Source organism: Varanus komodoensis, unplaced genomic scaffold (assembly GCF_004798865.1).
Source record: "Varanus komodoensis strain SLA01 unplaced genomic scaffold, ASM479886v1 scaffold1, whole genome shotgun sequence".
Taxonomy (NCBI): domain Eukaryota; kingdom Metazoa; phylum Chordata; class Lepidosauria; order Squamata; family Varanidae; genus Varanus; species Varanus komodoensis.
This window is the reverse complement of record NW_025335268.1, coordinates 104,044,043-104,056,535: the sequence shown is the minus strand read 5'-3', so window position 1 is coordinate 104,056,535 and position 12,493 is coordinate 104,044,043. Positions and strand designations below refer to the sequence as shown.

The 12,493-nt window shown below is 39.1% G+C and overlaps 1 protein-coding gene across 2 annotated transcripts in view; it reads left to right on the top strand.

The window, feature by feature from the left end:
- LOC123027880 (nebulin related anchoring protein) overlaps positions 1-12,493 on the top strand; it is a 73,445-nt gene that overhangs the window by 11,459 nt on the left and 49,493 nt on the right. For both annotated transcript variants that reach the window (XM_044439190.1, XM_044439182.1), the window contains exons 7-14: positions 920-1,024; positions 1,128-1,235; positions 3,614-3,706; positions 5,016-5,120; positions 6,838-6,954; positions 8,257-8,361; positions 10,268-10,372; positions 11,590-11,694. In XM_044439190.1, coding sequence (XP_044295125.1) covers positions 920-1,024; positions 1,128-1,235; positions 3,614-3,706; positions 5,016-5,120; positions 6,838-6,954; positions 8,257-8,361; positions 10,268-10,372; positions 11,590-11,694 — 843 coding nt within the window. The remainder of the gene's footprint in view (positions 1-919; positions 1,025-1,127; positions 1,236-3,613; positions 3,707-5,015; positions 5,121-6,837; positions 6,955-8,256; positions 8,362-10,267; positions 10,373-11,589; positions 11,695-12,493) is intronic.

Sequence of the window (12,493 nt, the reverse complement as noted above, 5' to 3'; positions counted from 1 at the left end):
CGATGGGCTATCAGCCTCCTCCAGCAGCCAGGCAGCTGCAGTCTGTACCAGCTGAAGTTTCCATGAAAAATCATGTAAAGCTTCCAGTTATAATAAAACATTGAAAAGGCAGTGTATAGTGAAGACAGGGTGTAGTTACCTTTCTTATGCATCATGATCAGAGACACTGACGGATAAATGATTACAAGTGAACTGCGAAACAAGGTGAAAAGGGGCGCTTAACCTTCTGCTGCTTAAATAGCCTTCCTCCCTCTAACTTAATCATGTTGAACAATCTTTATTGGTTGATGTATTTCCTACCTGGCCACTGACTTCTTAAATCATAACATCCTTAACAAAGTAATACATTATTTTAATTCTCAATATGCATACAATTTATGATATGAGATAAAAGGAAAGTCCTCACAGATATTCAAAGAATAGCACATAATGCTCTAACATAAATTGAAGATGAAAGCATTCAAAATGGTTACTGATTAAACATGCTGGGCTACGGTTAAAAATGGTGTTTTCATCCAAATAAAAAAATTAAAGTTTCTTTTGAGTTTGAACTTTAACACACTTCTGGATTGAGGCCTTTAGTACATTTACTGCTCCATTGCCAGTCCCTTGTTATAAAACAAGTTGCATCTTTGGCAACTGAATGAGTTCAGCATGAATTAAACTACAGTATACTATTTTAACAAAAAGGGTTAGAATAATTTGTCATTTCAGCCTCTTTTAGTAATTCAAGGTGCGACTTTTGCATTTGCAATTAAGGAATTTATATTGTGACCAAACATTGTGATATATTAATTAACATAATATATAATATAGCAAAATATCATCTTCCCTTTCCTTATTTCTTGCTGGATAGCAGGAAATCAATGGATAGTTCAAAGTAATTTTCCAATATGCTTTGTCTCCACTCCTTCCCTAGGTGGAATATAAACGAGGACATGAAGATCGTGTTTCCAAATTCACCACTGTTGTAGATACTCCAGATATACTCCATGCAAAGTTTGGAGGACAGCTTATAAGTGATGTAAGTAGAACAGAAAAAGAGATTTGGTCCATGGGAAACACACACAATGCTTCCCCTTTGTAAGCCTGTGGCTGTGTGATATAAATTCTCTTGATTTTTCCAGTCTAGATATACAGAAGACTACGAACAACAGCGAGGAAAAGGCAGTTTCCCTGCTATGATCACTCCAGCTTATCAGATTGCTAAACGGGCCAATGAACTAGCCAGTGATGTAAGTTTTAAAAGCATGGTCTCTTTCAGGGATAATGAACTACAGCTCGGAGAGCCAATTCAGTTCTCTGGAGTTTTCTAAAAGGCCACACCCCTTCCCATTGTTTCTGCTTTCCTGGCTTTTGTACAGCTACTTCATCCCCTTCTAAATGGCTGAAATGATTGTGTTAAATTTAGTTATCAGAAGTAAGAGTTTTAATTTGAAATATACTGACACATTGGCCTGCTCCTTTTCTCTTCCAAAAAGTATGGATTCTGAGAGCTTGTCCAAAGCTGAATTTAGCTTCAGGGTGAAAGTTGTTCAAAATCCCGGATCTTCAGAATCTGTACCATGTCTGACAACAGTCTTACTGTTGTGAGAGGAATCCATGCTATTACTGAGCATGCACTATCAGGGAAGGAGAATACGTGACTGTAGCTTATTTTCTTGCCCCATGCATGCTGGTTGAGCACTGCCAAATTACCACAATTATCTTCATTGAACCTGGCTTGTCATCTCATTTGAATGAGGCGAGGGTAGGGGGCAGGTGGGTTAAAAACTACCCTGAGAGATTTAAGAAATAAGCATGACAGATCCAAGGGTGAGCCATCCTTTAAAGAGGGAAGAACAATGATGAAGAATGAGATGTTCAAAGTGGTTGGCTCTGTGAAATCAGGAGCATGAGAAGGTTTTGTTTTTAGAATTCCAGGGAAGTTGATAACATTAGTTTATTTTAAGTAGTCTGAAATCAACTTTCAGTTGGTTCATATTAACATTAATGAACTGATTCTGTAAGAATGTAGCACAACTTTTTTCTTTTGTTATTGATTTCTAGAAAATTCTTCATCTATAACCTAAAGCCAAATTCATTTGCTTGCAGTTTAGCATAATAAAAGCCTATTGATTAGAACAACAGTTCTTTTGCTTAACTCTGAAGAGGAGAGAGAAGTGAGCCCAGGCACCCTCTCCCCTTTCGCCAGTACAGACACTGGAGACCTTTTAATCTAAGTATCTGTGAAGGGTAAAAAATCTTTGCGGTTTGAACCAGAGGGACTCTGTGTCAGTTTGTATATGCACTGGAATTCACCTGACAACAAACCATGAGGGGTGTTTGTTATACTTTTCTTCACTGGTGTGTGCGTGTTATTTTCCTCTCCATAAACCAGCTTGTCATGGTTCAGATGACATGGTAAAACATGACAACCTCCCAGCAAGGGTTTAATATCCAAAATGGCTGTAGATATGGGCCACAACTGACAGTGGCTTACGTAAGCACCATGGGTACCACTGATCTGATCCCAGAGGCCCGAATTTGGGCTTCGTTAAGCATCTTAGAATGCTGATGGTATTCTGAAGGTCTGATGTGGGAACAGTGAACTTGGTATGTCTACCAGTGTGTCAGCCTCAGCTTGCCTATATGTATGTTCAGACAGTATCAGTGAAATGAACTGAAATATGGCTACATATTTGCCACAGAGCCATGTCAAAGTTATACTGGTGATGCAGAAAGGCCTGAACAACTTGGGACCTGGATACCTAGGAGGATCCCTTTCCTTATATATACCCACTGACCATTAACATGATAAGAAGAAGCCTTGCTAGTCATTCTCAATTATTGGAATGTTGTCCTGTAGTACCTCAGTGGTGCCTTTCTCAGTAGCAGCATTCACAATTCCCTTCTGTAGTTAGGTAAGCAGGAAATGTGGCACTTTTCGAATGCCTTCTGGAAATGAACTTGCTCACTCAGACTTTCACTGGTTTGTAACAAAATCAGCAGTGCTGCTCCACTGCACTGCTCTATACCATTATCCCTATAAATCGGAATTGGAATTAAATTGTTATTTAATATTTTAAGTGTGTTTTAAATCTTTACATGCAAACTGCATAAGAAATTTTTAATACTGCATAAGAATACTTTAATTATTTTGGAAGTATACAAATATTACAAATATTGTATTTATAATTTATTTAGATTTCCATTTATATGCCCCCAATTACTTTAAAAATTCCCTGGTTTGCAATGAATATTACGAAGATGCCCATAACCTCCAGTAGTCCCCTTCTAAAAGAAATCACAAATGGAGAAATGCTGCATTCCTGGAATTTCTTGCCACTTGGATAAATGGTGGGGTGTGTACATAGGGCGAGTATAACATGATTTTGTAATATGACTGGGGAGCAGTGTTCCTCCTTCTCTCTCTCTCTCTCTCTCTCTCTCTCACGCGCACACACACACACACACACAAATAAAACTATTGGTTTGCCATTTTATTCCATGGCACTTTGGGGAATTTTTATGGAAAAGTAAAGTGTATGGGCTTTAAAAGGAATCAAATCTCATAAATTTAGGTGTTTAGATCAGCAGAATAGATTCATCCATTTACTATCTTTGCTTTTAGGTCAAGTATCATCAAAGGTATGAAAAGGAGATTAAGGGGAAAGCAAGTCACTCAGATGGTGCCTCAAAAGAAAATCTAGATCAGTTTAGTCAGGTGAGCAGCAATGCAAATGCATGAACAGTTATTCTGTAATTGTTTAATGACAATGACCATATGATCTCTTGTAGAAGTGGAATCTCTACAACCCCCTATCCTCATGTATCCTATATGCCTCCCTCCCCAAATCCTGCTTCTGTGAGCCAAACTACATGTTATACGAATCTATACAGGCTCCAGGTTTCAGTGGGCTGTTGGGCAAAGCACCCTAAATGGGCCCACTCCTTCATGGAATATACCATGTATCCACCAATGTCAACAACCAGACTTGCTCCTCATGCTCTTTCATCCTTTACTATTTGCTTGCCAGGCAGAAAACCAGCAAGCAAGGAGGTGGTGGCATCTGTGTTGCTTCCTGCCCCACCACAATTGTCCAAGAAAGTTATAACAGAGCATGTCCAGTAAAACCCCATTGCAAATCCAAGGGCTCATGCTGGCCCCTGCTGGGGTGTAAGTGCTTGAACATGCCTGATCTAGACACTGCTACTGATGCATTCAAAAAGGAAAAAGTTTCCACTGGAGCCAGTGGAGAATCCACCGATCTCTGAAAAAGCACGGAATGTGATGTGTGGGTTAAGAAAAAAGAATCACATATGTCTTCTCTTTATGCCAGTGCTCTGTTGGATACTGGCCAATGTTTTCAATAAATTGTACTGAGAACTACTTTTCCATATCTCAAATGTTATTTCCCTTCATATGCCAAAACAAAGGAAGGGTTTCACCACATTCTGAATATGAATGTAAGGGATTTCCTTTTCTACTTTAACATTGCTTTATAGTTGATATATAGGGCTACCTGAAATACATTCATGTATGTATCCACTGCTGGCATATGACATATCCTTGTTGTTTGTTGGAAGTATTATATAGACCATTCAAAATGCACCCATTATGGAGGAAAAAGTATGAATGTTGAATGATCTGAAAGAAGAAAAATGCAGGGATATGTGTCATCTGTGCAAACATCACTGAAAGTATTATTAAAGTCATACATTATCAGCCTTCAACAGGTATTTTAAAAATGAACTGTGTCATGGGAATTGTATTTAAATGCATTTTCAACTCTGCCCCATTTTCTTATATTCTGTGGTCTCTATTATGTTGGAAGCTACAGAAGCTGAAATCTATGCCCACGTTTGAAAACCAGATGATAGAGATGTACAAATGTCAAGGTGCAATCCTATGCATGTTTAGACAGAAAAGAGTCCTACAGCCCATGACTGGCTGAGGAATTCTGCAGAGCCTTTCCTGTCAAAACATAAATCACACTCACATTCTAAAAATTATGATTCCTTTATTTCTCCAGGATTATATGGATGAATATGAAGAGCCCAGAGGGAAAGGGAGCTTTCCTGCAATGATCACACCAGCATATCTAAATGCAAAGAAGGCAAATGAATTGTCTAGTGACGTATGTATGAAACATGAGATCTTAGTCAACATTTATAACCAAATGATGCTATGGTGTCATATTATATGAGCAACTAATAGGAACCTATAAAAAGAGTAGGGACCTATAAAAAGAGTAGCAATGTTTAGGGCTCTTAGCTGCTCTTGTGAGCCATCCAGTGATGCCAGATATGGATGCTTCTGGCTAGAGTGAAAAGGCTATTTTAATAGAACTCCAAAATGGATGTGTTGGTATGTGTTTGTCTGAGAAATCTGTTAAATGACTTGTTCTGAACAGGGCTAAGCTGCAGAAATTTCAAAAACAGAAGAACAAATAATCACAACATTCTTTTTCTGCCTTAGCATGAAAACAATCATTTCTTTAGTGAGCTGGGTTAGAAGGAAAACTACACAACTTGGTCATCAAATTAAAGTGGTTCTTGGACAACTCAGCACCACAAAATATTTTGGAATTATGAGAACTTTGAAAAAGCAGTTATTTATTGAAACATCCAGGCATGCCTAAAACCAATGGAACACCTAAAGTAGTCCTCTGCACTGTTGCCACATTCTTTAGATAACTTTACCTCTTAGAAGTTTATGTTGACCACCCAAACTGACATTTCTAATCTCAGTAGGCAGTTATTTCAAAGAGCTAATTGGTGGGATCCAAAGGAAAGGGTGGGATCCAAAGTTACCCTTCAACACCTGGAAGGACTTGCTCCATTCTGAGAAGGAGCATGTTTGAATCTAACCAGTGGTACCATGTAGGGAAGGCTCACAGAAACACAGCCCAGCAGGGGGACAGATATCATCTGCCACTGTTTGCCAAATTTCCTCTTCACTGTGAGCATAAAAGTATTTTAGGGTGACTTGCTCTTGAATGGGCAATTAGGACCAGTCACTAAAATCTCAACCTGCTCTTGGTGGAGATGAAAAACTACTAGGACTGGTTTGTTGATGTATACATCTGTCTAAAGTTTGGGACGTTGCTTGGGACCACAGCTATGGGAGTGTCATGAGAGCAACCATCATTTCAAAATATATCACTACACCCCTGGATCCAATACCCATGGTATTTACTGAAGCAGCTAGCACTGAGATGCCTAAGATTAATTTAATTACATCTCATAAAATGTATGCAAGTCAGAAACCATTGCAAAACAAGTAGGCAAACAGACCATGGGCTCGTGAATCATGAAGCCTACACAGCTCTTTCATGTTTACATGGATGGTTCATTTTTAAGCTGTGGAGTGTGATGTGTGGGCCTCAACCACTGGGTTGTTTATGGGCTAAACAGCTCAAGAGTAATTTCATGCATAGTTGTTGGCATGACAGTGGATAGCTATGCTCCTTCCAGCTATCGTTGCTCCTATCAAAAATACTAACTACAGTTAACCTTCATCAGTTATTAATACATGGAAAAGAGAACATATGGATTGCAAAAACATAGTTATTGTCACGGCCAGTTGACAGTTGATTCTATCTGCCTTTCTTTGTGCATGTGCAAAATGCTGCCTTCCTGCCATATCTACAGGCATTTCTAGGTATTGTTAGAAAAATTGGAACTTGATTGTCTAAGAGAATATCCTCAGCTATTAGTTCTAACTGGGGAAATTAATTCTAATTGAAACTCACAGTGTTCTTCCAAGAGCAGTTAAGCAAATTGAAAGGATGGTCACCCAGTAGCGATTACATCCTGTCTTTTTGTCCTTTGTTTTTTCATATATATATACAGATAAAATACAAGAAAGACTTTTCGAAGATGAAAGGAGCAGCACACTATCATTCTCTTTCAGCCCAAGAAAACCTGGTTCTTAAACAAGCCCAGGATGTGAACAAGCTATACAGTGAGGTAAGAAGATCAAAAAATATCCTGATTGATACGAAAGTCTGTAATCTAGGGAACAATAACTGGCATTTAAGCTGTGCCATTTAATACCATGCCGCTGCTGAGCTAGGTTTTGAACTGTTGACAGCCTCCTTTAGCAAAATACTCTGTTCTGAGTACAGCCTTCCCAAGTTGCTGCCCTCTAGATGTGCTGAACTACAACTTCTATCCAATTGATGGTACAGTTCAACACGTCTGGATTGTACCAGGTCGGTAAAGGTTTATCTGGTCTATCTTTGGTCCAAATTACTAAGACTTTCTTGGTTTCAAATCAGTACAGGGCAGTGTTTGCATAACAGATGAATGCAGAGTAAAACAGCAGAGTCTTTGGTGAAAAGCATGGTACTCTTGGATCATGATATGACAAGTGAAGTATTGTAAGCATGTCCCAGTTTTCCTTCGTATAATGCTGGAGGATATGCAGCTTAGAGATGTATGATCCTATCCACCCCCAGCTCTGCTCCTTCTAAAACTCTGGAAAATGTGCAGACCTTGTGCATTATTTTCTTTTTAAGTTCCTCTGTCCTCTTCTCCCCTCCCCTGCCTCCACTCCCATTTCACTGCCTCCAAATTCACCTTTGATTTTGCTTCTGGAAAAAAGATAGGGCCATGTACATTGGTGTGTCAGACAAATTTAAGTGCAGATCTCAGGAGAGCCGGTGGGATTTGCAATCCTATACTTGTTTACTCAATGTGAGTTCTACTGAGTTCAACAGGGCTTTTGAAACTGTGGGATTGCATCCCATTTTTCAACAGACTTAAGCCTCCCCCAAGTCTCTTAGGGATTATCTCACTAGCCTCATTGCAAAGAGGTTTCAGATTGCCTGCAAGCTGACCAACATGGGATTGAATCCAGATTTAGTCATGGTTGGACAAGACTAATTGAAATCAATAGGACATGTTTATCATGACTAATTTAAAACCCATTGATTTCAGTGGATTGACTCTCAGTAACTCACAGACTGAATCCAGCCTGTGAGACCCATGTTTAGCCAGAATTTCTGGAACCTCTGACTTATCACACATGAGCAGTATGTAAAAGCAGAAGTAGCAGAGCTAACCAGAGCCAAATCTTCCTACTACATCCAACCCTGGAGGCCTAGTTTATCACCCTCACAACAAACCAAAGTCTGAAGCCAATGTGTGAATGTTGGAGAGTGAAGCAGGGCCATAGAAACCTTTCTCTTATTGCTTGATTTAACTTGCATTGCCACCATACTGTGAATATATTTGCACTTCCCACTGTTGTACATTCTGATTTTTAAGGTGGAATATAAGAAGGATCTGGAGAACAGCAAAGGCCACAGTATTAACTATTGTGAGACCCCTCAGTTCAGGAATGTTAGCAAGATCTCAAAATACACCAGTGATGTAAGTTGTTCATTACTTGCATGCAATTGTGTAAAAGCTTTGCTTAGTCACTGTTGGAATCACAGTTTGTACATGTGTGAACTCTAGATCAGTGCAGAATACCTGAACAAACGCAACATTGGGAATATAAAAATCTTTATGGGAGGAGATTACATACAATTCATCGCTAATCTAATCAAACAGTATCTGAAAATCGTTAATGCTAATTATCTATGCTCTCATTTACTTTCTTATATTTATTTCTTAATGCTACCAGATAACCCCAGGCAATGCTATTTGGTTTACAAATGATAGAGCAGAATATAAGTATACAAATATAAGAGCATAAACTGTTTATAAGTATAGATAAAAGAATAATATGTATTTACTTATTTGATTTCTAACCTGCCCCATTAGCCATATGGCTCCCTGGGTGGATTACAGCAACAAAAAATAGTTATTTCTGCTGGCATTAATATGCCTAACATCATGGCATGTCACTCCAAGCTGTCTTCCTTGCACTATTTCTGCCATTACTTCCTAGATTTCTTCAGACCAGTTAAAGCAGGGCTTTTTATATTTTGCCTTTTTCTGAGATGTGTAGCCCAGTGTGATAAATTTGTGGTAATGTTCTGGAAGAAGGAGAAGTGGCGTCGATGGAGAGTTGGGCACAAGCGGCGGGAGAGCTGCTGCAAGAGGAAATGTCTGATCAGAATTCAACCAAACTGCAGCAGCTCTGAAAGGGAGTTAAGCCCAACCAGCCTTCAGTTGGCTGGTTGCTTCTTTCACCAATCCCCATGGCTCTCTTTTGCGACCTGTCTCTGACTGACCCAGCAGACTGGAGGGCAAAGGCAATGCTGCTTCCCCCATTCCCTCCATCCTGTAAGGAACAACTAGATGTCTACTCAGAAGTTAATCAGGTTCTCTCCAGTGACACTCAGAAGCAAATTAATTGACCTCAGTGGCCCTTTTTCTTGAGAGAGTCAACATGGGAAGGATGCTGCATTTGCTGTTGGGAATTGCTTTTGGGTCGAGGGGAATAGGCTGACTGAGCTGCTTGGGAGGTGGGAGCATGGCACTGAGAAGCCCCGCAGCCTTTCTGTGTCTCTCTTTCTCCTTCTCCGTGATTTCTGTGAGGAAAAAGAGAGAGCTGCACATTCTAAAAAAACTCCGATTGTTAGTTCTTCTGCAATTGCACCTTGCTAATGGATTGAAAGATACAACTTTTTTTTTTAAAAAGAACCGTTTCCCTGCACAATCCCCCTTTCAACTCTGCCTCCTTCTTCCACAATTGCACTTGTGAGTGACACACAATTATATTTTCAACACAGTGGAAGCTTCACTGTATTTATTAGTGCCTTAACAGTGGCTAGCAGATTTGCATAAATACTGCAACAGTGCTTTTTTGTAAATAGAAGGGGCTCCACTATACATCCCCCCAATGCATTATATTCCTGTAGTTGAATTGAACAACTTACCTTTATGAACAGAAGGTGTCAGAATAGCTGCATTGCTCTTTGTAAAATATGTTTTGAAAAGCCCGAAATCCCGTTAAAATCTATGTAATATAAGAATTAAACTTGACATTAAAAACACCAAATGTAGACACTACGCGTAGGACGCAGATGAGCTAAAATCTCATCAGAATGCATAAAGAATTGTCCATAAGTCTTGTAAAGCAATAAACTTGAATTTCTTTTTTAACTCCTCTCTTTTGCTCATAAATGAAAGGGACATTGTCTGTTACCCACAGACATTAAATAAAACGAAGGCACTAATATAAAATGAAGGGGCATGCCTATTCTTTTCAGATAGAAAAGTTAATACAAGTTATTCTAACGCTGGACATAACTCTGTTACACCTTTTTTGTTATGATATCAAAGAAGGCACTCTCATCTCTGAGAGGAGATTTGTTTTTCTGTGCAGCTCAAATACAAAGAACATTACCAGAACCAGAAAGGTCATTATGAAGGAGTTGGCATGGACCGACGGACACTACATGCCATGAAGGTTGGCAGCTTGGCAAGCAATGTAAGTTCTTTGAACTCAAGTTGGCCTAAATGCTTTGAGCATATACTGTTTCAATATGGCATCTCTTATTTGCAGCTAGGTCAAATGAATCATTTGGTCATCAGGTTTGCTCTTATTTGGCCATCAGGTTTACTTATTTCTGGGAAGGTGCTAGGATCAGAGGACACAGTGAAAATAATATGGTTTTTGGAAACATTGTTGAAAGACATAGAAATGAATATGCTGATAATGATCTCTGCATAAGTGGATGCATGTCAGCATAATGTTGCTGGCTCATGGGCATAACTGTGATTTGCAACGTTCGCTTTTGTGGAAGACGTTAATTAATTCATCCCAGTGGCAAGGAGCCCTGAGACTGGTAATTAAGAATGCAAGTACTAAGTTATCGCCAATCAATAGACAGGGGGCTGCAGTCTTGGAGCTCTCTGTCTGCTATCACTTGCCAGCAGGAGTTTGGCGAAATGGGCAAAGGAAAGAGGGGGAGGGGGGAAACCTCCTCCTGTTCCTCATTTTCTTTGCACTTTCAACTTTCACAAGCATCTTGCACCACTGTCTGGCTCACTTTTCCCTTTCTCAGAGCTTTTCCAGCATTGCTGTTACAGTGTAAAATAACTACAGCTGCAGTGCTTTCCACAGTGGCCCCAAGATCCTAGCAGTGTCTGCAGCCTCAATAGTGCAGAAATCTACTATATCATATGGGACACTTTTTCAGGAACCATAGCATAGCTTTGTAAATTGCTTGAGTTTAGCCCTATTGCCCTTTTTCCTTTGCTATAAGTAGAAGCTCAGGTCATGCTGTATTTTCCAGGCTCAGGTTGTTTGTACAGTGCAGAATTTAAAGAATAAGACGGCTTGGCTTTATTTTTATTGGGGTTATTTTCATTAGATAGTATGAGTTGAAGTATATTATTTACAAATCTATAAGAAGCTCAAAAACTAAGCAGAAAGATAAAAGGGGTATGTCACAGGTAGAAGTTAAGTTAATGCTCCTGCAGTTGGCAGTGGATTAATTGTGCGGTTGAAAAAGAATCAATTAGCAGCTAAACTATGCAAATAATTTCATTTTCTTTGGCACTGACAACACTGAAGTTATTTTGTTGCATGTGTTTAATATTAATATTACTGTTTTTTTCATTCTCTTTCTTTTGTCTGATAACTATTCAAAACAAATGACAGCTTTAAAAAAGTTGTTTGTTTTTGTTCTTTTTATGTTCCAGATAGCCTATAAATCTGATTACACACATGACGATGTTGGCTACAATTACCCAGCTACACTCACTCCTTCATATCAAACAACAAGAAAGTTGGTCCCTTTGAAAGATGTAAATAGCCTTCTGAATTCTTACCCTGTTGTTTGCATGATTCACTATTCCATCTCGAAGGGGTATAAGAGCCCTTAATAAGGCAGTAACTTAATTGCATTAACAAACACAGTCAGTGGTAACAGAGCTCTAAAGCGGGAGGGCATTTTCAGGCTGGTAGCTTCATGAATTCTCAAGGGACTGGGATTAAGATATAGAACTTGCTGCATTCAGATGTGCCAGGTCAGTTTCTCAGTTGTAATCCAAATGTCATTATTTTGTATTGCGCTACAAATTTATATTGCTTTTATCTAAATGTAAATAACACTAACTGTGCATTTCATTTCTGTCTTGCCTCTCTCCCATCATGGAAGTTCAGGTAGCACCCATAAAAATCTCAATTAGTTGCTCATGCAGGCATTGGCTAAAATCATATGAGTTTAGTTACAGAAAAATGGTTGCATCATTTGATATGCCACCAGATCATTTATTTATTTAGAACATTTCTATGCCGATATCATGCCCAGGGATTAGAATTTTGGTAGCTGCACTTTTGTCAGAGTGCATTTCCCAAGAATTCCTGAAGAGAAGGGATCTGTGGATAACAGATATCCCTAGTGCCAATCCTGTTCTGAGGAGAATAATGCAACCTACACAAATACCTTAGCATAATGGGTAAAAGGACAGAAAGGTATATAATCCTTTGTGGGATGTATCCTCACATGATGGTCAAAATCTCAATATACCATGAACAATTTAAGAATATGAAGTTATGTTTTCCAGCTAGATACTTTGGCATATGGCCAAGTCAATAGTCCAG